General features: G+C 43.1%; 1 protein-coding gene across 1 annotated transcript in view; it reads right to left on the reverse strand.

The window, feature by feature from the left end:
- Positions 1 to 1,033: 1,033 nt before the first annotated feature.
- Positions 1,034 to 25,999, reverse strand: part of bsna (bassoon presynaptic cytomatrix protein a) — a 190,172-nt gene continuing 165,206 nt past the window's right edge. The window contains exons 5-9 of the mRNA XM_053624703.1: positions 18,664 to 25,293; positions 4,895 to 7,253; positions 3,653 to 4,437; positions 2,052 to 2,151; positions 1,034 to 1,192 (exon numbers count right to left, since the gene is read on the reverse strand). Coding sequence (XP_053480678.1) covers positions 1,056 to 1,192; positions 2,052 to 2,151; positions 3,653 to 4,437; positions 4,895 to 7,253; positions 18,664 to 25,293 — 10,011 coding nt within the window. The 3' untranslated portion in view covers positions 1,034 to 1,055. The remainder of the gene's footprint in view (positions 1,193 to 2,051; positions 2,152 to 3,652; positions 4,438 to 4,894; positions 7,254 to 18,663; positions 25,294 to 25,999) is intronic.

The raw sequence follows: 25,999 nt of genomic DNA on the forward strand, positions 1-25,999 counted from the left end.
CAAACTCATGAATATTAACATTAGCCAATGTGAGAGAGGCCTTTAGTTGCTTACCAAAGTTATCCTTTGTTCCTTTATGACATTTCAGACTATTACATGTCTTGCTCATGGAGTGATCTTTGTTGGTCTTGAATTTCCTCCATTTGTACACAATCTGTCTGACTGTGGATTGGTGGAGTCCAAAATATTTAGAGATGGTTTTGTAACCTTTTCGAGCCTGATGAGTATGAACAACTTTTTTCTGAGGTCCTCAGAAATCTCCCTTGTTCATGCCATGATACACTTCCACAAACATGTTGTGAAGATTAAACTTTGATAGATCCCTTGTCATGTATTGGAGGGTTTGATATGGATGCAAGTGCAGATAAGAGCTTTATTAGAGGAGAGATAAGCAAACAAATCCAAATCATGAAACACAGGTGTGGTCAGAACAGGCAAAGGGTTAGGTGATCGGCAAACGGGCATGAAGTAGGCAAGGCAAAACACAAAACGAGAAACTAGGGACGAGATCAAAAACCATGAAACATAACACAAGGAACAAAATACAAGATTGTCACACCGGATGTCATCCCATTGATTGAAACACATGACTCTAATTTCAACTTCAAATTAACTGCTAATTCTAGAGGATCCCATACTTTTGCCACTCATAAATATTTAATATTGAATCATTTTTCTCAATAAATAAGTGACCAAGTATAAAATTTTGTCTCATTTGTTTCATTCTGTTCTCTTTATCTACTTTTATCTACTTGTGTGAAAATCGGATGATGTTTTAGGTCATGATTATGCAGAAATATAGAAAATTCTGAAGGGTTCACAAACTATCAAGCACCACCTGACCTCACTAATACTCTTGTGGCTGAATGGGAAAATCTCCAAAGCCATACTTTAAAATCTAGTGGAAAGCCTTCCCAGAAGAGTGGAAGTTACTATACCAGAAAAGAGGGTCGAAAACTGGAATGGGATGTTCAAAACACATATATGTATGTATAATATCAATGAAGTCTTATTTTGAATCATGTTCAAGCACACAGAGTATTTTAAAGGTCCTTCTAACCTTCTCCCAGTTTGCCAGCTTGTTCTGCAGCACTTCCAGGCAGGATCTTAGACAACATGCTGTCTCCTTCCATACCAGGCTGAGCAGCTGCAGCACTACCTATTGCACCAGATCTTGAAGCTGCCTTGGAGCCTGCAGAGAGCAAAAAGTTATTTCACAGTGCAGCAGGGGGGGGACAAACAAACAGCAGGCATAATCAAAGAAAACAGTATTTCTACATATTTGGTGGATGAGAGTAATCCAATTTTAACCTCTGTTTTAATAAATGTTTAAACTGTTTCACTAACTTAATTGTTGACACCACTGCTGCAGATTTATGATATTCAATATCATCCTCTTGCATACCATTTCAAACCTAATTCTTAAGACGTTTACACATTTTTGAAAGTACAATTCTAATGTGTCATTATGTCAAATGTCCTTCTGAAACAGAAGGTGTCAAGCACAAGGTATCATGATGAATCTAGGCCTCATGACTAAAGAATCAACATTCCACACAATGTTTAAGCCCTATACATGAGTCACTGTGTATGTATTTCTGGGTATTTGTGGGTATGAGGTACATGTATTCCCAATAATTATGCAGAAAGTTATGTAATAATGGAACATTATCTCCATTTTATTTAAACAAACTAGTGTGATTTTTATGCCTAAATAAAACTCAGCTGTTAAAGAGTTTGAACATAGCTTGAGAATGTGTGAAACTTGAGAGCTTTTAATTATCCACATTGAGATGTCACATGGTTTGTTTCATTTCTGTGTTATTTATAATGAATTTGAAACACCTGAGCTGAATCAGGTCTGATAAAGCCTGAAATGGTCACAAAAGAGACAGGGTTCAAGAGCTACAATTTTGGAAATATTTGCAAATAATTGTGACAGCTCTGGGTCACGAATTCCATACATTTCTTATTGCAGAAAAGTAAGATAGCATAGCAGTGGAAATGCATACAATTGTTTGTGTGTGTGTGCTTTATGTCTATATATTTACCTATCCCTGTGAGTGGAGGCTGGGCTGTTTTGGCAGGTTGTGGGGTGGCTGCTTTTGCTCCAATTGCAGTAACAGGAGCGGTGACAGGCTCAGGCTTGGCCTATCAGAGGCCAGATAAATGTTATTTTAAGCAAGCAACACAACTGTAGAACACTTAATTGTTTTTAATTTTTCCAATGATAGAGGAAAATTAGGTTTCATGCATGTAGGAAAGTTATTACAAACAAATTGACCACAGACACAACTGGCAGAAAAGGAAAAGTTATTACAATACAAATCAATGTTGTGTTTCATTGAAAGTTCAGTAAAGATTAGAACTAATGAGATTCCCACTGTGGGTGAGAGAGAAACTGTAGTTTAATCATTTGAAGCTATGTGCAGTATGAGAAAAAAGCCACCACACTGTTTCAGTGTGCCAGTTTGAAGTGTTGTTTGTTCTTCTTGGTGCATTTAGCTAAAAAACACTGCAAAGAAGGTTTTCACAGTCAATTAGCTTGTATTTCCATTTGGAGCAGATATATACATATAGGACTGTTTTACTTGAACAATCTTCGTCCGTTTATTCACTGTACGCAAAGAGCCATATTCAGAATTATATATTCATAGTAGTTAATACCAAAATTGTGCACATCTGTATTCAGATCTCACATTTAACTATAGCCCTAAAAGCTATTCAGAGGTTGTGCAGGATTTGCACACACAGGCCAGAGTTCACTGAAACCAGAGGTATGCCTCAGTTACTTGATATTCAGACAATAAACTTAAACCAAATTTCTATACTGATATCAGTGTGAGAAAGTAGCATCACAATCCAGCAATGTCTGATAATTTGAAGTAACCTCAATATGTCACACCAAAACTTAAATATGAAACTATTAATGAATTAATTGTATCATCCCAAATAGTTTTTTTTTTTTTTCACATGGAGTACATTTGTAGAGACAGCACCATAACTAGAGACAGAACTGAATTTATATGGATAAAGTGATAAATTACTTTACATGAGAGCTTATCAAATTAATTTAAACCAATTCGGCAGTGATTAATGTGATTTTACAATTAAGTACATCAATTACAATTAAGACACCACATGGAATGGTGTGGAAAACAGACACCACAGACCCACCAAAACTGGACAGCTGAAGATTAGAAAAAAATAAAAAATCACCAGGTCTTTTTCTAGTCTTCAACTGTCCAGTTTTGGTGAATTTGTGATGTGTTAGCCTTGGATTATTGTTCTTAGCTGATAGGGGTGTAACCTGACATGGTCTTTTGTTACTGTAGTCCATGCACCTCAAGTTTGGAGTGTTGTGCATTCTGAGATGCTTTTCTGTTCACCGTGGTTATAAAAAGTGTTTATTTGAGTTACTGCAGACTTCCTGTCAGCTCAAAACAATCTGGTCATTGTCCTCTGATCTCTCTCATCAACAAAGTGTTTCAGTTTGCAGACCCTCTTCTCCCAGGATCAAATTCCCATTGTAACTTCCAACAGTTATTATAAAGGCTTTGTATAAGACTGGAGATGATTACTGAAAAAAAGAACCCATAATATATCCAAAAGAAATTTAATAGTTCAATTATAAATTAATAAAACTACTCACCGTAGCAGGTGCTGGTTGCACTCCTGCTGCAGGTGCCCGTGTTGCAGGACTTGTCTGGCCAGGTTTCGCTTGGAGCTGCTGGACTTGTGTTGGCTGTGACTGTACAGCACCTGCTGCAGGTGTCTGCTGTCCAGGCCTAGCTGCTGGTGTCTGTGCCTGCTGTTGTAACTGTGTTCGCTGGCCCTGTTGTACCTCAGTTAGCTGCTGGGACCCAGACTGCCTACTTGTGTTGGAGGGTCCACTTGCAGCCCTTTGCCCTGAGCCAGTTGAACCCATCTGTCTCGAGGATGATAGGTGGCCTTGGAGATCTTGTTGCTTCCTGCTGGAAGAACCTTGGTGATGGGAAGACTGTTTCCCAGTGCGTGAGCCATGGTGGTGCCCAGGAGGGTCACGGGAGTAATCAGAGGAGTGGTAGCCCTGAGAGCGAGAGTCTCCTCTCTTTGCTGAAGAAGAGGACATAGAACGAGAGTCATGCCGTATAGATGGGTCCTTTGAAGAACGAGATGATCGAGAAGAACGGGGCTCATCAGAGTGGCGGGAGGAAGAGTGTCTACCAGAATTTCCACTACTATGATGACGGTGCTCTCGAGAAGATGTGTGGCGGGAGTGACCATAGTCATCTTGTGGCCAAAGGTCTTCCTCTGGAGGTTCATCATAGTCATGGTATGTGTGTTTCACATGGCCACGCCTCCCAGAAGAGGAATGGCCACTGCTATAGTGGCGGGAACCCCGGACATCTCGCGGCTTCTCAAACCAGTCAGTCTCCTCCTGGCCAAGATGGTAGGCTTTGGAAACCAAAAGTACATCACAGTCAATTTCCAACTGACAAAAAAGGCATGCATGCTAAGATTGTGAATAAGAGAAGAACAGAAAAGAGAACTACAGCTTAATATCCATGCAAAGCACTGCAAAATAAAATAAGACTATAAAAATTACACTTAAAAAACTGTTTAAAAAACACTTAAAACACTATTCACAATTTACAGATATTTTGACTACTCATGCAAGAGATGAACCTTAGGAAAACATGCATCAAAATGAGAAAATATAAGGAAAGAGTTGAGACAAAAGCTTATGCAATTTTGATAGTCAGTTTTGATGAAAGCTGGTTGCCTGAAGACACAACATAGACATGCACTGGGCTTTGACTCCGTTATATCTGCTATCTGATCTTTCACTTTGTCTGAGTGGGTGGGGGATGTTTAAAGTAGACAGTGACTCTGGCATTCAGCACCCAATTACCTTCACTGTCAGACACAGCGCAATACATATCGTCTATTATGTACATATCATCAGGTTTGTAGACATGGGTCCGTGGCAGGTCTCGAATATGGTCCTGTACATCAGGAAGAGAGTGGCTTGAGCCATACGAGTAAGATGGATCGTAGCAGGCCTGCCTACTGCCCATGAACTTCCCAATAGGACTAAGTGGGCTCTCCTCTTCAGAGTACTGAGAGCGCAATGTGGGACGCCCACTTCGGCCATAGCTGCTTCGATATGACCGATCTGCATAGTCCCGTTCATAAGATCTGCTTCGATAGCCTGTGTCCCGAGAAATCTTATCCATGCCATGACCAGCTGAGCGGGACCTGCCATTGCCATAGAAATGTTCATCATCATAGTAGCCCCGATGGGGGTCATACATGGTTTGTTGCAGCCCATAGATTTCATCTTGGAGTTTTCGTGAATGAGAACCTGTGCCATAACCACTTGTAGTGGAGGTGCTCATGGTGTATGAGGCCAGATCAGCCTCCACATCACGAGCTTCCTCAATTGGAGAGAACTTGGAGATCTTTTGCTCTAAGCCTTGCTTACGATGCTTGCTCCTCTTGGTAGACATGACAACTGGGGCCAGGGTCTTTGAGGAGTGCCTCTGGGCTGGTCTTGTGGATGTTGAGTGCTTGTAGTCATCATAGTAATATGTGGATCCCCCACCCATGCTACTGCTGCCCACTACCCGGCCATGCGTATCTCGCCCTCGCGCTTGGTAGCTGCCAGTGCTCTTACCCCTGCCATGGTGATGGTCGTACATCTCTGTATCACGCTCGTCCTCTGGTCTGCCGTAGGAGCTCCCCCCTCGTGTGTGGAGTCCATCACCCCCATAGCGCCCATAGCCCTCACTGCGGTGTGGGTCTGAGGTGGTGCCCATGCCCTCTTTGGTTAACTCACTTATGTCATCAATCATTACATAATTTCTAGGTACATTCTGCTCCAGGCTGGAAGAACTGTATAAGCCATCACCAGTATAAGTAGAGGGACTGTCCACTGAGTGCATATGATCAGAAAGTGTTGTCTGTCCATATGTGTTGGCAACAGTGGTAGGATACTGTGCATAAGAACTGCCTGTGGTTGTTGTGTGTCCATAGGTATTGGGTGTGGTTGTAGTGTATTGACCATAACTATTTGCTGAAGTTGTTGTATATGGCCCATATGAACTTGCTGTGGTAGTTGAGTATCCACCATAAGTACTTGAACCTGAGGTGGAGTATGGCCCATAGGTACTTGCCATGGCTGTGCTGTACTGACCATAAGATGAAACCAAACCAGATTGGCTATATGTAGAATCTTGGACAGTTGTTGTTATTACAGCAGAAGGATTGCTTATAACCTCATAATTAGTGGCCATCTTGTGTTCAAGGTCAGCCAGTGAGGTTTGTCGTGGCCTCTGATGGATAGTTAGTATGTCTGCCAGTGGCTGGTATGTACTTGCCTGACTGACCGGGTAGGGGGGGGCCTGGCTCGGGTATGGTGTGGTGTGGGTTGGGTAAGGGGTTTGACCCACAGGTGGTTGAGAAGGTGGCTGGAATCCAGTTGGAGGTAGCATTGTATGCTCTGTTGGATAAGGTGGTTGGCTTGTTGGGAAGCTCTGGGAGGGGAAAGTCCCTTGAGCATGATAAGATGGGGTAGGATGATGGGGTATGGTTTGTAGAGGTGTGGGTTGGGGTAGAGCCTGTGCCTGGGAGACTGTAGGATACGGAGGCTGGTTAAATCCAGTGCTTTGGAATGTGGAGTCATGTATTGTGGTTGCTGTTGATTGGCTCTGAGGGTACTGGTAGGACACAAAGGATGATGTAGGAGGAAACTGTGCAGCAGTGCTTAGCTCACTGGTAAATTGGCTGAGTGGTGCCGTGCTTGGTCTGGTCAGAAGCCCATTACTCTCTGATGTGGCTGCAGCTGCCAGCCGAAGGTTGTTCAGTTCAGAATCAGACATGTAATCTCGTGTGTCGCCCATACAGCGCAGGTATGCTATCTCTCTCCTCTCCCTCTCTTTCACAAGTGTCTCCTTTCTCTGTGTAATGCCCATCTCCAGGTATCGGAGTTTGGCATCAATCTCTTTCTCTTCTTCTTCCAACTCAGCTTGCTGTTTCCGTAGTTTGGTGGATTCTTGCTCAACAGCCTTTAGTTCATGAGTCAGGTCTTTCAGAAGACTGGCCTTGGCTGCTAAGCCTGGACGGGAACCCATCTTCAGAGAGGGCAGAGAGGGCACATACATCTGGGGCAGGGCATGGGTGACCATTGACAGCTGAGTCTCCTCAGGTGGGGGGCTTGGCAGAGTTCGTTTAACCTTCCTCAGGAGGGAGCTCTGTTGGAGTGCCATCAACTGCAAGGATAGAGACAGATAGAGGGGCCAGGTAGAGGGGATGGGTAAAAAGCATGCAAAAATTAAAGCACAGTGTTAGTTATTCTATAGTAACAACAAGACAAAAACAAGTGATTTTGTGTGAAAGATCCATAGTGGTGACAATTTTATTCTATACCCTTCTTTATATATAAAATGAAGTTAAATTAATTAATTTAAAATTTAAAACAGCTTTAAAATTCTCAATCTCTATGTAAAATCAGTAAAAGATATTTTGAAACAACAAGATGAAAGACTAAAGGTACTTTTTTCTAAATAATGGCAGATGACATGTTCACACTGCATTTGAATAACCTAATTTTAACACTTAGTTTAACAATGTAAACGTGAAAGTGTAGTTTTCCCAAGAATATTCATTATTATATGTTGTATTATATGTTTCAGCAGTTGAAAACTCATCCACACCTATATTAGTAAATGGCACGCCAAACTAATATTTCTAATTACATGTTGTATTTCATGTGTAGGTCCAACCAGTTTTTTTGTCCTTGATGTAGTAAAAAATCTGGCATCTACAGTCCCCTCCAAAACTATTGAAAGAGCAAGGCCAATTCATTTGTTTGTGCTATACACCAAAGAGATTTGGGTTTGAGATCAAAAGATGGATATGAGACGAGAGATTATGATTTCAGCTTTTATTTCCTGGTATTTACAGATGTGTTAATCAACATAAAACCTAGTGCAACTTAAAACAACACAGAACCTTTTGTATCAGACCACCCAATGTTCAGGTGAGCAAAGGTATAGGAACAGATAAGTCTTGAAGTAAATTAAATATTAATAACACTTAATATGTGCAAGCCTGCAACTCACTGACAACACCAAATTGTTGGTTTCTTCTTTTGTGATGCTTTTCCAGGCATATGATATCTTCACCCCTGCCCTGTGGAGGTTGTTGGTGACTGTTGTTTTGGGGGTTTTCCTCACAGCTCTCATAATGTTTCTGTCATCAGGTGTTGTTGTTTTCCTTGGCTGACCCATTTGGTGTATGTTGCTTATTATGCCAGTGGTTTCTTTATTTTTCAGGATATTCCAAATTGTTGTATTGTTGTTTGCCCAATGTTTGTGCAATGCCTCTGATTGATTTTCCCTCTTTTCTCAGCTTCAAAATGGCTTGCTTTTCTCCCATAGACAGCTCTCTGATCTTCATGTGGACTTATCATTTTTAATAACAAATGCAGTATTCACAGGTGAAATGGAAGGGTAAAACCAAGAGTAGACATTCAGAGCTATTTATTTAAACAATCAATCTGACAGGACACACCTGGGTAACAAGAAACACCTGTCAGTCACATGTTCCAATATTTTTTGCTTGCATACATTTACATTTATTCACTTAGCAGACGCTTTTATCCAAAGCGACTTATAAATGAGAAAAATACAAGCAAAGCGATATATCAAGCAGAGAACAATACAAGTAGTGCTACCATACAAGATCCATTAATTGAGTTCCAGAAAAAGCAAAGTGCACAGAGTAGAAGTGGAAAGTGCCAATTTTTTTATTTATTTATTTATTTTTTTTAATGAGTTGGTTAGGTGTTCACGGAAGAGGTGGGTCTTTAGCTGTTTTTTGAAGATGGTGAGAGATTCTGCGGTCCGGATTGAGATTGGAAGTTCATTCCACCACTGAGGAACAGTTACCGTTTTTTTTTAGCATACAAATTGGGTGGTCAAAATGTGCTCTGTTCTATGTTGTTTAACACATCTACATATAAATACCAGGAAATAAAAGCTGAAATTCTAAACTCTCTTCTAATATCGCAACCCCAAATGTCTTCAGTCTACAGCAAAAACAAATGAATACAAAAATAGTTAATACACCATTTATATATATGAACAAATTATTAGTTATTTGGAATTTGACTATTAAAATAATCAAACATGGTCCATTAATGTGTGAATATACTATTAACTAATCAAATTAAAAGAATTTAATTATTAACAAATGTATATAAATCATACTTCATGTTGCAATGTGTGTATACACTACTTTTTGTGAACCGGAACCCTACCACTATGCCCCCAGAAACACTTAGAAAAAAAATCAGGACTGTTGGTAATAAAAGTAATTTTATTACAAAAATCTACAAATGATAACAAATAACAATTTGCAGAAAATAATTTTATTCAACCCCTTGAAGTTTTAAAGTTCTTCAGCTACTTCAGTTTGACTTCATAATTGGTCTCAACCGGATGCCATGTGGACCTTTCTGGAAAGCTTCCTATCTATTGTTACTGACTATGCTAGGGAATTATCTTTCAAAACAATTGTGTCTTTCCAAGATCATTTTTTCCAAAAAATTTTTTTTTTTTTAAATAAAATTGTTTTTGATTTGTTACTGCTGCTGCAAGTCAAACTAATGTTCTTTAAATGGATTGTATTATAATACCTGTATGATTTTCCAGGAAGTAAATCACAGACAAAGCACATATAATATGAACATTGTCACAGATTTCCCTTCACACTGAGTGCCAGAGCATTTAGCGCTCATAAACTGCCCGAAGCTCGATAACGTGCGCTTCCGGGTTGACATTGACTTTGTTTACTGTTACACGTGTGTTTTGATTTGGTTTCTGTCCTGTCTCCACCCCTGTTATGTTATTGGTTGTCTCATAATGTGTCTCAGCTGTTTATGTTTTACCCTTGACTACGTTTATTATTTAAACCCCTCGTGTGTCTTTGTTCAGGGTGAAGTATTGTGTGTTTCTGTGTTTTCCATCAGGCCTGTACCAAACCTTTGATCTCTGTTTCATGTTTCATGGTTTTGATCCTGTTTTGTCCTCATCCTCATGTTTCTGATTCTCGTCTATGCCCTGTTAATGCCCGTTTGCCGATCGCCTGACCCCTCGCTTGTTTTTTGACCCCGTTTTTGCCCATCATTTGGATTTGTCTTCCTGCCTCTCTTTGAATAAAGCTTTTAACTGCACTTGCATCCATCTCCTACCCCGTTACATGACAGAATACTTTGCCTTTAACATGGATGTAGCAGGAGAGTGAAGGGAGCGTTATGTTGGCTTTTGATTCTGAGTGAGTTTCCCAGTGGCTTAACCTAGATGTTCTGGCTCCCTTCGAGGGCTTTGAAAGCCCTCTGAAGGGATTTTACCTCCAGTGCCAATTTTAATTTGAGAGCCTGGTGAACCCCAAGCCCAAGGAGAGACAGTGGCTAGAGTTCCTGTTATCCCAGTTCATCTGTCCAGCTCACCAATGGGCAGAGCTCCTGATCACCATGGGAACCATAGGCCTAGGGAGTGTAGTGGAGTTCATCTGCCTCATTAGGGTGATCTATGTGAAGACAGACTTTAAATTCCATTTAGAAAATTTTTTGAGGAGGGCCAGTGTAATAGACAAACCTGCAAGGCCATTCACCACCTACTATGAGAAGGCTGACAGGGTGGCCTCCACAGCTGAGCTCCAGCCAGAGGTCAACGTGGTAACCTCATCTCCAGAGCTCCAGCCTGAGACCCACAAGGTGGTCTCCCCTGCAGAGCTCCAGACGGAGGTCAACGTGGCAACCTCATCTCCAGAGCTCCAGCCTGAGACCCACGAGGTGGTTTCCCCTGCAGAGCTCCAGCCGGAGGTCAATGTGGGGACCTTGTCTCCAGAGCTCCAGCCTGAGACCCAGATGGTGGTCTCCCCTGCAGAGCTCCAGCTGGAGGTCAACATGGCAACCTGATCTCCAGAGCTCCAGTGTGAGACCAATGAAGTGGTCTATCCAGCCATGATCCTGATAGAGGTCAACAAGGCAAACTCCCAGGTTCAATTCCAGATCGAGGTTGACAGCACAGCCTACCAAGTCCTGTTCATGCCAGAGGCCGACGAGACAGTCTACCAAGTCCTGTTCCTCCCTAAGACCGACAAAACGGTCTACCAAGTCCTCTTCATGCCCGAGGCCAATGAGACAGCCCACCACGCAATGTTCCTGCCAGAGGCTGACGGCACGGCTTCCCATGCCTGGTTCCTGCCCGAGGCCAATGAGACGGCCTACCAAGTCCTGTTCATGCCTGAGGCCGGTGAGACGGCCCACCAATCCATGTTCCAGCCAGAGGCTGACGAGATGGCCCAACGAGCCACGTTCCAGCCAGAGGCTGACGAGATGGCCCACCGAGCCATGTTCCAGTCACAGGCCAATGAGACTGCCCACCATGCCAAGTTTCAGTCAGAAGCTGACCAAATGGCCATCCAAGCTCTGTTCACACCTGAGGCTGATGAGACGGCCAACCAAGCTCTGCCCACACCTGAGGCCAATGACGCAACCTCCCAAGCCATGCTCATGCCAGAGACTAAAGTCACAGCTTGCCATGACATGTTCAAGCCAGAGGTCGATGAAATGACCTACCAAACTCTGCTCATGCCAGAGGATGACGGTCTGACTTTCCAAGCCTTGTTCCCCCCTCACAACCCCAGCAAGCCTGCCCAGCCTCATGTCTGCTCCTTGGCTCCTCAGGGAACCAGCTATTTTATGGACGATGCCTGCCTTGGGACCTGGGGGAGGGCTGTGTGGACATTTTGCCCAGAGGGCCAGGACCACCAGGGGAGAGTTTTTTTTTTTTTTAGAGCTTTGGGTCAAGCACCCTGGGGGGAGGGGACTCTGTCATGGATATCCCCTTGCGCTGAATGCCAGAGCATTTAGTGCACATAAATTGCCTCAAGCGTGACAGCGCATGCTTCCAGGTTGGCAGTGACTTTGTTTACTGATATATGTGTTTGGTTTTGGTTTCTGTCCTGTCTCCACCGTTATATTAGTGTTCATCTCACATTAGTGTTCATATATTAGTGTTCATCTCCAATGTGTCTCAGCTGTTTATGTTTTACCATTGATTACAGTTAGTATTTCAACCCCTCATGTGTCTTTGTTTGGGGCGAAGTATTGTTGTCATGATTTCCCCTTGAAGCAGCGTGCTCTAAGCGCGAATGCGCGAGCACCTGCTTTTCCATTGTTGACAGTAGTGACATCTGGACACGTGCATTTTGTTTATGTTTCTGTCATGTCTCCTCCCTGTTCTGTCATTGGCTGGGATTTCACGTGTGTCTGTATTGCCCTCAGCTGCTAGCAGTTTAGACGCTGATCATGTCCACATATATACCGCGCACCTCCCAGCACACAACGTGGAAGATTATCGTAGAGTTAGATTAGTTCGTTTAGTAGTCATAGTCACGTTCCATGTTTAGAGTTAGTTCACGCTGGATTATCCGCTCCCAGTTCCTCGTCATAGTTCATGTTTCTCGTTTTGTTTATCGACCCTGTTTTCCGTGACCACGACCTTGATTCATGTTTAATCCTGTGTATGCCTGTTTGCCGATCGCCTGACCTTCGCCTGTTTTGGATTACGTTTATGGATCACGTTTTGGATTTGTCTGCCTGTCTCTCTTTTAAAATAAACAACTGTTCATACTGCACTTGCATCCGTCCTATCTCCGCTCCGTCATGATACGTGACAGAATCTTCCACCCAAACATGGATGCAGCAGGAGAACGGAGAAAACGCAGAACCTGGAAGTCAACGCCAACCGTCCCTGCTATGGACTCAGTCCAATTCCCACAATGGACATTTATGGAGCTTCCTGATCCATTTGACGGATTTTTCGGTGCCCCAGAATATTTTCTGGTAGACTGTCAATTCTATTTCTCCAGCCTGTTAGACCCTAAGCCACAGGAGAAGCAATGGCTCCGATTCATGTGGTCCCGGTTCTTTGGACCGGCCCGTCAGTGGGTGCAACTCTAACTGGATAAGCACTGTAGGAACCTGGACAGTGTAGAACAGTTTGTGGGGGAGTTCATGATGCGGTTCGGGAGTACGGAGGCGAGGGTCTAGCTAGAACAACTTTTCAGGGGGGTAAGTCTGGCAGGCAAATCTGCCCTGCCGTTTACCAACTACTACAGGCAAACTCATGTGGCGCTCCAGCCGAGGTTAACCTGGCGATCTCAGAGCTCGAACCTGAGACCCACGAGGTGGGCTCACCTGCCGAGCTCCAGCTTGATGTCAACAGGGAGGCTCCAGCACCAGAGCTCAACCCTGAGGTCCAAGTCCAAGTCAAGTCTCCAGTCTCTGAAATCCAAGTCAAGTCTCAAGTCCCTGAGGTCCAAGTCCCAGTCAAGTTTCCAGTCATTGAAGTCCAAGTCAAGTCTCAAGTCTCTGAAATCCAAGTCAAGTTTCATGTCCCTGAGGTCCAAGTCCAAGTCCAGTCTCCAGTCTCTGAAGTCCAAGTCAAGTCTCAAGTCTCTGAAATCCAAGTCAAGTCTCAAGTCCCTGAGGTCCAAGTCCCAGTCAAGTTTCAAGTCCCTGAGGTCCAAGTCAAGTCTCCAGTCTCTGAAGTCCAAGTCAAGTCTCAAGTTCCTGATGTCACGTCCAAGCCTGCTGATCCAGTTGACCAGTTTCCACTAACATCTAAGCCTAACAACCAAGTTCTGCTCACGCCCAAGTCTACTGACATGGCCGACCAAGTTCTGCTCAAGCCCAAGTCTACTGATATGGCCGACCAAGTTCTGCTCACGCCCAAGTCTAACGACACGGCCGACCACATTCAGCCCACGCCCAAGTCTACTGACCCGGTCACCTAAGTTCAGCCCACGCCCAAGTCTACCGACCCGGTCGCCCAAGTTCAGCCCACGCCCAAGTCTACCGACCCGGTCGCCCAGGTTCAGCCCACGCCCAAGACTACCGACACGACCACCCTAGTTCTGCTCACACCCGAGTCTACTGACATGCACAGCCAAGTTCTGCTCACGCCCAAATCTGCTGACACGCACAGCCAAGTTCTGCTCACGTCCGAGTCTGCTGACACGGACAACCAAGCTCTGCTCACATCCCAGTCTGCTGACATGACCAGCCAAGTTCAGCTTGCAGGCTCCGCCGAGGACGTCGCTCTGCCTTCCAGTTCAGCCGGGGACGTCGCTCCGCTTTCATGCTCCGACGAGGACGTCGCCCTGCTTCCCTGCTCTGCTGAGTACCGCGCTCTGTTTCCCTGTTCAGCCGAGGACATCGCTCTGCTTTCCTGCTCCGCCGAGGACGTCGCTCTGCCTTCATGCTCTGCTGAGGACTTCGCTCAGTCCGCCTGCCCTGCTGTGAATGTTGCTCCGCTTTCATGCTCCGCCGAGGACTTCGCCCAGCCTGTCTGCCCAGCTGTGGTCGTCGCTCTGCCTACCTGTTCAGCCGGGGACGTCGCTCTGCTTTCATGCTCCGACGAGGACGTCGCCCTGCTTCCCTGCTCCGCCGAGGACGTCGCTCCGCCGTCCTGCTCCGCCAAGGACATCGCTCCGCCATCCTGCTCCGCCGAGGAAGTCACTCCGCTTTCATGCTCCGCCGAGGTCGTCGCTCAGCCTGTCTGCCCAGCTGTGGTCGTTACTCTGCCTCCCTGTTCAGCCAGGGACGTCGCTCCGCTTCCCTGCACCGCCAAGAACACCTTGCAGTTTCCTGGCTCTGCTTGGGACATTCAGCCCAGGGGGCCGGGGCCGCCACTGAAATGGGATGACTCATGGCACTCCGGGAGGAGTGCCTTTGGGGGGGGGGGGTTCTGTCATGATTTCCCCTTGAAGCAGTGTGCCCTAAGCGCGAATGCGCGAGCACCTGCTTTTCCATTGTTGACAGTAGTGACATCTGGACACGTGCGTTTTGTTTATGTTTCTGTCATGTCTCCTCCCTGTTCTGTCATTGGCTGGGATTTCACGTGTGTCTGTATTGCCCTCAGCTGCTAGCAGTTTAGACGCTGATCATGTCCACATATATACCGCGCGCCTCCCAGCACACAACGCGGAAGATTATCGTAGAGTTAGATTAGTTCGTTTAGTAGTCATAGTCACGGTCCATGTTTAGAGTTAGTTCACGCTGGATTATCCGCTCCCAGTTCCTTGTCATAGTTCATGTTTCTCATTTTGTTTATCGACCCTGTTTTCCGTGACCACGACCTTGGTTCATGTTTAACCCTGTGTATGCCTGTTTGCCGATCGCCTGACCTTCGCCTGTTTTGGATTACGTTTATGGATCACGTTTTGTCTGCCTGTCTCTCTTTTAAAATAAACAACTGTTCATACTGCACTTGCATCCGTCCTATCTCCGCTCCGTCACGATACATGACAATTGTGTGTTTCTGTGTTTTCTGCCAGACCCGTACCAAGCCTTTGATCTTTGTTCCGTGTTTCATGGTTTTGACCTTGTTTTGTCCTCATGTTTCTGATTCTTGTCTATGCCCTGTTTATGCCCGTTTGCCCATCGCCTGAACCCTCGCTTGTTTTTTGACCATGTTTTTGCCCATCGTTGGATTTGTCTGCATGCCTCTCTTTGAATAAAGCTTATAACTGCATTGGCATCCGTTTTAACTGCACTTGCATCCTACCCCATTACAAACAGCTAGATCCCTCATTTGCTAATTGTTAAATTCTGAATTATATATTCACAGTCATAAATGCTGCATTGATTAAAGTTAATAAGGTTAAAGTTGGTAAAGTGTTACCAAATGATGGCTAATTAATAATTAATCTCTATTTAGGTTCTCACTATTTTGGAAGATGACTCATGCACATATGCCACTTAATCTTTAGTAAGATAAGTGTATTTTGGTTTGCTTTCACATTCATATTGTTAGACATGTGTATTATTTTATTTTGCACATGTATGCTGGTGAAATATTCAATACTATATGTAAATATTTGTGTGGCTAGCAATGCTAACTTAGGCTTCTTTAATGTCCATATGAGTAACATGAAATGTCAGTAAATGAACATGGTGAAGTCTCCATGTACATGCACTTAACACAAGAAAGTTCAATCATGTGCAAATTCTATTTAAAATAAAATCTATGGCAATGTATTATGTGTATGTATATAAATGTGTATTCTGTCACCTTGAACATTCCGATCTTGAAGAGGGGGCCTGTCAGTAACAAATAAGACATACACACTGACCCAGCTCCTGTCTTTATTGCCCAGACTCTGTCTCCAATGCTGTAGTTACTGTGCAAGGTTTCGTTCCAATGAGAACAGCATAGCAATTTTCAATTTGACCAATTTTTGGCTTTATTACAACAGCATCATTTATGCAGTAATGAATATCCTAAAACATTTCTCTACTGATTCCCAGTTATTGACTGTACTTCCCTAAGAAATCCCAAGCTTAATCTACATCTCAGAGTCATTTGTATCTTCTGCTCAATAGGTCAAAGAAGATATCAATCAACAGTCTATAGATTTAATTTTATACTTCTTATTTTTGTTGTCAGTGCTGGATACCAATCATATAACTACTACTCAGCAATATCAGACAATCAGAGGAATAAATATAAAATCTAATTTAGCACTGTTTATGAATCTGTGTCAGATAATGTATCATAGCTATTGTGTTGACAATATAAAATGCAAAATAAAAACATATTACAGAAATACAAAATACTTTGATTCATTTAAATACCTTGTCTCCAGTCCAACACTTATCAAATATTATTTTTGAATAATATTTGATGATGTTTTGATGATTTTTTTTTTTTCATGTTTGCTATAATAAAAATTAGCCCTTAGACACACGAGATTTAAATTGGAAATATTAGTTATGGTCCAAGCGCCCATCACACTTTTTCAAGAAATTAATCTATGCTGGTTTATTATAGTTTAGATAAATTAGATAAAAATCTAAATTATACATTTGGATAAAACAATATTTCTCAAATTAGAATTTTATAAAAACTTTTTATTTTTTATTTTTACTATTTTAAAAATACATCACCTTTTGTAATAATGTCAGAAAAAAATTGGAATTATCTACACTTCTGCATGAATAGCACAAACTAGTTAATCAGAATTGATGAAAAAATTGCAGATTATGCTGAGTTACCTTTACAGTGGTACTTGAAAGTTTGTGAAACCTTTAGGATATTCTATATATCTGCATAAATATGACCTAAAACATCATCAGATTTTCACACAAGTATTAAGAGTAGATAAAGAGAACCCAGTTAAACAAATTCAACTAAAATATTATACTTGGTCATTTATTTTATTGAAGAAAATAATCCAATATTACATATCTGTGTGTGGCAAAAGTATGAAGGTGAAATTAGAGTCAGATGTTTTCAATCAATGGGGTGACAATCAAGTTAGAGTGAACACCCTGTTTTATTTAAAGAACAGGGATCTATCAAAGTCTGAGCTTCACAACACATGTTTGTGGAAGTGTATAAAAGCATGCACAAAGGAGATTTCGGAAAGAGAGATCTCAGAAAAAGAGCTATCTTGTAACCTTTTCAGGCTGGAAAAGGTTATAAAACTATCTCTAAAGGGTTTGGACTCCACAAATCCACAGTCAGATTGTGTACAAATGGAATAAATTCAAGATCATTGTTACCCTCCCCAGGAGAGGGGACCAACAAAGATCAATCCAAGAGCAAGAGAGATGTTATAGTCTGAGAGGTCACAAAGGAACTCAGGATAACATCTAAGCAACTAAAGGCCCCTCTCACATTGGCTAATGTTAATGTTCATGAGTACACCATTAGGAGAACAATGAACATGATTGGTGTGCACGCAGGGATGCAGGAGAAAGCCACTGCTCTCCAAAAAGAACATTGCTGCCCATCTGCAGTTTGCTAAAAATCACAGACATGTCAGAAGACTATACGAAAGATGTTTTGTGGATTGATTAGACCAAAATAGAACTTTTTGGTTTAAACAATTATATTTGGAGAAAGGAAAACACTACATTCCAGCGTATGAACCTTATCCCATCTGTGAAACATGGTGGTGGTAGTATCATGGTTTGGGCCTGTTTTGCTGCATATGGACCAGGATGACTTTTCATCATTGATGGAACAATGAATTTTTAATTATACCAGCAATTTCTAAAGGAAAATGTCAGGACATCTGCCCAAGAACTGTATCGCAAGAGAAAGTGGGTTATGCAGCAAGACAGTGACCCTAAGCACACCCTAAGTCATCATACCAAAGAATGGTTAAAGAAGAATAAAGTTAATGTTTTGTAATACTCAAGTCAAACTCCTGACCTTAATCCAAAAGATATGTGGAAGGGCCTGAAGCAAGAAGTTCATATTAGGAAACCCACCATCATACCAGAGTTGAAGCTGTTCTATACTGAGGAATGAGCTAAAATTCCTCCAAGGGAATGTGCAGGACTGTTCAACAGTTACCAGAAATGTTTAGTTGCAGTTATTGTTGCAAAAGGGACACACACCAGATACTGAATGCAAGGTTCACATACTTTTGCCGTTTACAAATATGTAATATTGGATCATTCTCAATAAAGTATAAGAGAATCAGATAACATTTTACGAGTCATTCCAAAAGATCACAGACTTTTCCATAACTATATTCCAAATCTCAAATATGAATACAAAATATTTAAAGAAAAACACAGAATGTGTCACATACCTGACTTTGAAGTGCTTGTTGTTGGTAAAGGGATATCCTTGCCTTTGTTTGCTCATCAGTTGTGGGACTGAGGGACTTGGGATCTGACAAGGATCTCTGGACATTCTTCATTGGTCGGGGTAAACTCTGGTGCCTCTGTGGTGACTCAGCTGTATATGACTTCTGCTGTGGAGTAACATGGGCTTTATTCAGCCTCTCGCTAGATGAGAAGGATGTCTCTATGACACGATGTGGTGATGAAGGAGATACAGGAGAATACAGCACCTGGGGGGATTTGGGTGGTTGACGAATCACACTGGAAAGTGACTCATTGTGCAGATGGTGCTGCTGGTAACCAATGTCCAAAGGATCTGGTTTACGTCTCTCAAACTTTGAAACAGCCTGTTGACGAGAACATAGTGGATCTGCTGACCCCACAAGCTGTGCACTGCTGGAATATGGGCTAATGGTGGTGGCCACATTAATCTGTGGAACTACCACACCTTGAGATTGGGACTCAGGGTCAGTCTGACAAGCTAAGCTTTGCCCCTTTTGGGTTCTCTCTGGACCAGATATGTAGTGGACAATCTCAACTTTGTTGGGATCTGACACAGTGACATGTATTGCTGGGGAGATTTTCCCTAGCTGATCTATCTCTGTTTGGCAAGAGCAATCCTGAATGGTCTGGATGGCAATACTAGAGGATGCAACTTTGGCAGTTAGAGTTGAAGTTTCAGTTTTAGGATCAGCACCTGATTCAGAGTGCCTGGAGAACCGAGAACGTCTCCTTCTGACAGGTTGTTCCCATTCTGCCTTATCTTCATCATCATCTGTCTGAACACTGCAATCCACACTACGTCTAGTCCTTCTTTTTCTGGACATTAGATATCTTTCTTCTTCATCCTCATCATCTGTTTGCACACTGCTGTCTACAATTCTAGTGGGAAGGGAAAACATTGTTACCTCTCCCTCAATACCATCCTGTAGACGAGGCATTGATCTTTGTTTCCGCATAGACCTATTATCTGCTTGCCCCTCATTATTCCTCAGATATATCTCTGATACAGAGTTGGGCAGAGATCTGGAAGGCACCTGAATATCACCATGTTGCATATCTGGGGGCAGGTCTTGTGGCTGAATAATTCTGCCACTTTGGTCACATATAAGTTGGGTACTAGTTGCTGCAGACTTTTGTCTCTTTTGTTCCTCAAGATGCTGCTGAAGCTGTTGCTGCAGAGACTGTATCTGGTCAAGCTGCTGCTTTTGCTGAGCCAGTTGCTCTCTCTGCATAACCAGTTGGCTTTCTCTCTCAGCTTGTTGCTGCTGTAAAACCTGCTGTTTTATGGTCTGCAACTCCTGAATCTCCCGTTGAACAAGCATATGCTCTTTTTCCCGGTGCCGCTGCAATTCTGCACGTTCCCTCTCAAGCTCCTCCTGTAGCCGCAGCTGCCTAAATTTTTCTAGCTCTATTCTCTCTCTCTCTAACTGCAATAACTTTTCCTGTTGGTGATGCAGGCGTTCTTCTTCTATGTCCTTTTCCTGTGGAAGAGCTCCCAGAGTTGAGGCTGTGTCTGCAGCTGATTGTGTATGAGATGTTTGAAGTGTTAAAACTGATTGTTGTGTAAGTTGACTGTGAGTGGGAGGATAAGGCTGCACTGGATGTTGGGAAGAACCCTGTGTTTGAAGATGGGGCTGAGAAAGGTTCAATGGCTGCTCCTGAGATTGGCTTGTGTTGGCTGGAGCAAGCACTTGTGTTGGCATTGTTGTGGTTAGGCTACTCTGTACAGCAGAAGGCTGGGTTAGTGCTGCAGATGTCCCAATACCTGTAGAGGTTACTGATGACCTTCCAAGATAGATAGGTGCATCTTGCTCTGTGGTGATTTCAACTGGGTCATTTGCAGTAGCAGAAGTTGTAACAGGAACATGAGTAGGTGTTGGAAAATGATAAGGTGTTGGTCCTGTGAAAGGCATCCTTGGGGACACAGGCATTCTGTTGAGGCTGGCCAGAGGCACTGGCGTCATATTTGGTGTGAGGTATGGTCTATAAACACCTCTTAATAATGGGTGCAGTACAGAAGCTGGCTGAGTTGTTATTGGCACAGTGGATGCAATAGGTGTGTTGATAGTTGAATAGATCATACCATCAGCTGATCTAATTGCTGATGGATACATGGCTTTAAGGCTTGCTTGTCTGGCATTGATGAGACTTGTAAGAGCTTGGGAAAAGGGCTTCCCATCTGGACCATATATAAAGCTGGGTCTTAGACTCTGCTGCAAATGAATTCTGCCTTGTGGACCACCTCCTCGACCTAACTGCAACAGCTCAGGGTTGCTGCTATACCTATCTATTGAATTGAGGGCTGCACACATTCTACTTATCTCTTTAGCAGTAGTGGCACTATACTGGGCAAGGTTAGACTCTGGTAAACTAGAAAGGTCGCAGGATGAGTATCCATAATCTGAACTTATGTTAGACAGGGAACTGTACCTGCGTATAGGGAGAGTTGGAGCTACCACGTCACCCTGACGAAGATCTGTGTAGGAACCATATTGAAGTCCCATTCCAAGAAATCCTTCTTCATAGCTATGCTTAACTGAGTTTAAATCCATTGATAATTCTACAGAGGTTTGCATATCAGGTTTAGAAGAGTAGGACTGGAGCCCTGCTTCTGCAAGGTTGGTCTCAGACAAGGATGGTTGTAACCGGCCAGGGAAAGGGATTGTGTATGATTTCAAGGTAAAATCATGATATATTTGTTTATCTTGCTTCAACTCTATTGGTTCATAGAGCTGTGGTGGTGCAGAAGGGGGCCTTGATGGCTCACTAACATTTGCCATCTCACCTGCCATTGGTTTTTGGGAGAATGGTCCACCCACACAGCTACCACCAAAGGGCAAGTTATAAACTACATCACAGCAAGCAACCTGATTCTCTTTCTTGATTTGCCCAGTTAGATCCCTTGCATCCTGGCTTTCCTCTGATTTGATCAACTGAGTGAGAGATTTTCCTTGTGCAGTACTGTCCATCTGGACCATCATAACTTGCGGCTGAACAGGTGATTTACTCTTCAACTCCATAGAACTGCCAATGTTATAAATCTCAGGTGCCAGAGCTGGAGATATTGCACTGACAACAGGGGCAGTGCTTGTCTGTGTGACAATTAGTTCCTTCTTTAACAGTGGAAATTGACTGGAAAGACTAAACTTTCCAAAAGAAGCTTGCTGCTGTTGAAGTTGATGATGTTGCTGAAGTTGCTGCTCTAAAAGATGTTGTTGATGCTGTAGCTTCTGCTGTTGCTTAAGTAACTGCTGCTGTTGTATACTAAGATCTTCTAGCTTGGCATCAATATTTGGTATAGATGGGTCAACTGGTGGTTGTGTGTTCTGCACAAGACATACTACTGTTCCCATGCCCTGGCCTAAATCTGTTCTGTTCTGAAAGGGATCACCATAAACCAAAGGATGCTTGGGTTGAGATATGAACATTGAGGCAGCAACAGTGACACTGACTGTTGTTGCTGTTGAAACAACATGTGCCTGTTCCTGGGTATTCAAGTTCATTATGAGAGGCTGGATAGTTGTAGAATGGCGAATAGGGCTCCCTTCTGCACTGCTTGCATATTTTCGAGACTCTGTGGCCAAGGAAGTTAAGTCCATTCCCTGATCTGTTATAATAATTGGAGATGACTTAGTAGCAGTTCTTAGGTCTGCCACACTTGCACTGTGTAGCTTCTGCCCTTGTTCAACTCTTGAGGTGCCAGGGACTGTGGAAATACGGCACAGAGATATGTTTTCCATTGAAAGTGATCCACGACCATAAGAGGTAGCAGCAGTCATCATGCTTGTACCAACATTAACTCTCTCAACTTTATGGGATCTGTAGAAACCATGCAGAGGTGACTGCTGGTGTGGTGGTGTGTCAGGAGGGCTTACAGGTGGTGAATAAGCTTCAAATGATGAGGGGTGGCTAAACTTTGTTGGGGAAAATAAAGGAGAGGTAGCTGTGTTAACTGTAACTGGCTTTGGAGGGCTAGTTTGCTCTGATCCAATTGTTATTACCATAAAAGTAGCATCCTGAGAGGACTGCTGTCTAAAGAGCCGTGGTGAGATAGCTCTATGAGGTGTCTGAGTGGCCTGCACCATAATAGGAGATGTAGGGCCAGAACCTTCAGAGGGTACTATCACTGGGGGACTGAAAGTCTGAGTTGAAAATTCAGCTGTTTTCCTGGAAGGAGATCGGGCTGGTATATGAGTTGGAGGTGAAGTAGGAGAAAGTGGTGGACTCCCTTTGTAGTATGCATGGATATTATGAGAACGCAATTCAGTTACTGACTCTAGCTGTGTTGCACTATCTCTTATTTGGACTCTATCTGAGGCTCTCCTTCCCTCCCGTTGATTATAAACCTGAGTGATTTCAGCTATTTTGTTGGACACATTTGAAGTACTGGTGGGGGTTGTGACAGAGCAGCTTGTATATCGGCCATACAAGGTGGACTGCTGTGAAGTCATTGTTTGACTTGTAGTGGTTTGTGAGACATGGACAGCATCCCTGGCATATACTCCATATGCAGTGATAGTAGTGGCAGCAGTTGAGGGTATGATGGCATTTTTGCCAGCATGACTTCTAACTCGATCTTTATGCCCATCCTTGGAGAAGTGTTGAGTTACTCTGACATCAGGTATTCGTCCTCCTGTTCCAGTTTCTGAAAATGATACCGGGGCTGAGAGTTGTGTAGGGCTTGTGCCAGGGGTGAGGAGGGCATTGCTCTGCTCCAGAAGTTTAGCAAAAGCTGATCCTGTGTCTAGCAGCTGTTTATCTGCATAAGACACATCCATTTCCACTTGATCATCCAACTGCTTCGTAATGTTTTGTGAAGTCTGACATATTTCCTCATAGATATCACTTGTCTCCTCATTCTCATAGCTTGTATCATCTTGGTCGATATAGTCATATTCATCTTCATAATTCTGTCCATTTCTTCTATCATCTTCTTGATAGGCACTAGGGCTATACAGTTGTGCAGACTGCTGCTGCTGCTTCTGTTGCTTCTGTAACATCTCTGCTTTCTTCATCATTTCTTCATAAACTTCCTCTGCACTCTTTAGAGGCTTTCCACTTGAGGAGGTAGTTGTAATAGTAGAACAGGATGTAGTCTCTGGCTTTTCAGTAGGAGAATACAGTAGCATGAATGTAGGCAAATTGTACTCACTACCAGACTTGTAGAGCTTAGATGACATTTCAAACCCTTCAGCCTCAGAATCAATTGAAGGTGAGTATTCTGAGCAGGAAGAGCGATGAAGTTCCTCCATTTCAGCAGCTTGTCTCAGCTCCTCTGTTGGGGATGCATCTTCAATGGGGGACAGATTACTTGGAGGAGTTTTGGACCGTTCCCTTCGTCTCTGTGCCCTCAGCTCTTCTTTATCTCGTTTAGTTTTTCTGGCAGTACTTCGGATTCTTTGCTGCTCCACTTCTCGCATTTTTTCTTGTTCCCTCAGGAGTTCCTCTTCCTCTCTCAGCTCATCCTCCTCTGAGGAATCTTCTATGGTGGGCAGGAGTGGGCCATGAGACCGGTGTCTGGCTTTCCTCTGTTGCTTAGCCTCTTCTAAACGTTGTCTCCTACTGGGACTGCTATCACTGTCATCCTCCATGGAGGATACAGAAGTAGGAGATGTTCCTGAGTTGTAGCTGGAAGTTGTAGGTGGGAGAGTGGAGGAATACTCCCTTGATCGTTCCTCTGGGGAACCTGTAAGGCTTTCCATTTCAAGTTCAGGCTCTCTGTCCAGGCTCAAGTCATTTTCATTGTTTAATTCCATGTCTCGGCTGTAACTGTTGGTGTTGTTCAGTTCTATGGTCTTGAATCTCCGTAGGCCACCTTGTGAGCCAATTAGGTCCTCCTCTCCTTCCTCAGCTGATCCCTTGTAGATTTCACAGGTAGTTTTGCTCTCCTCTTCAAAGCTGCTTGAATGGTGAGTGAGACGGCGCTTTTCTTTCCCTGAGTCACTTATGTGCTTTTGTATTTTTTTGAGCTTTTGGTAACCATATCCATCATCATCTTCCTCTTCCTCATCTTCTTCTTCCTCTTCCAACTCTTCTTCATCCTCTTCGTCCTCATTTTCTTCATCTGCGCTCATCTCCATGATCTGCCTTCGCATAAACTCTTCATCAGTTATATCAGCCAGCTCAGGCTTTTTCTTTTTCTTTGCCTCTCCAGCAGCAGCTACTGTTCTGAGCTCTCGTTTGGCCTCCCAGTCAGTTGGGTCCTCCTCCTCTTCCATGATATCCTCTAGATCTTCATCTGAGTCATATTGCTCTGGACTAACTGATAGTGATTGGGATCTGTGCTTTCTGTCATCAGTGTCTCTGTGGTGCCGTTCTCTACCACGCTGTTTGTCCCAAGTTTTCTGTCCTTCAGAGAATACCTTTGACTCTAGTAGAGGTCGCATGGAGCTCTCCAGTTTAGTTATCTCAGAGGGGCTTGGTGGCGTAAGATTCCCACACATACTCTTCTCACTTAACTTCATTTCTTCTTCATGGATAAGGCCAGTAATTTCACTGTGTGAGCTTGATATCCCATCTGAGGAGTAGCCTGTATCACTCAGGCTCTGTGGGCTCCGTGATAGGTCATGAGTGCTGTTTGTTTTGCTTGTCTCCTAAGGAACACCAGAAAATATAAAATGCGAATTAGACTATTTTAGACACTATTTACATGTTTATCTGAGAACTGATGTTCAGAGTTGACAAGTAATGCAGTAAGGTCATACTGATTCTAATTTAGACTGTCACTGATTTAAGTTCCTCTTTTACTTCTTTTTAACTTGCCTGCAGAGTCATTTTCATGCTATAGCTCTCTTAGTAGATTTTAGGAAGAGTGACCAAGAGGAAGTAGCTTTCTCTCAGACTCTTTAAATGTCAGCATAGCCCTAAGCAGCCATGCATTGTTATTTTTTTTTCTTTCTTGTTTTCTCATGATCACAACTTAATTTTTTTGTGATCTTGAGATAAAATTGTTGTCTTTGCTGCCTCCAAAACAATAAAAACATGCTGTTATGCTGAGTACACAGAAAAATTAAGTCATGATCACAAGAAAGCAACTTTTGTTATTTTGATATCATGAGAAATTTAAGTCAAGAGCATGAGAAAACAAGAAAAAAGAATAATGCATGGCCGCTTAGGGCTTCTGTAGGTTAATTATCGCGTTGAAATACTAAGAGTTAATTTGAAGTCTTAATTATATCAGGGAGGTGGATCAAAGCTAGATTTAAGATTTAAATCATCTCATTTTAGAGTTTGGACTTCATCATAATGCACGTGCAAGATAAATTTGCTGGTGGATTTGCCGAACCGTTGCTGGTTAAT

The sequence above is a fragment of the Ictalurus furcatus genome, chromosome 5 (assembly GCF_023375685.1).
Source record: "Ictalurus furcatus strain D&B chromosome 5, Billie_1.0, whole genome shotgun sequence".
Lineage (NCBI taxonomy): Eukaryota > Metazoa > Chordata > Actinopteri > Siluriformes > Ictaluridae > Ictalurus > Ictalurus furcatus.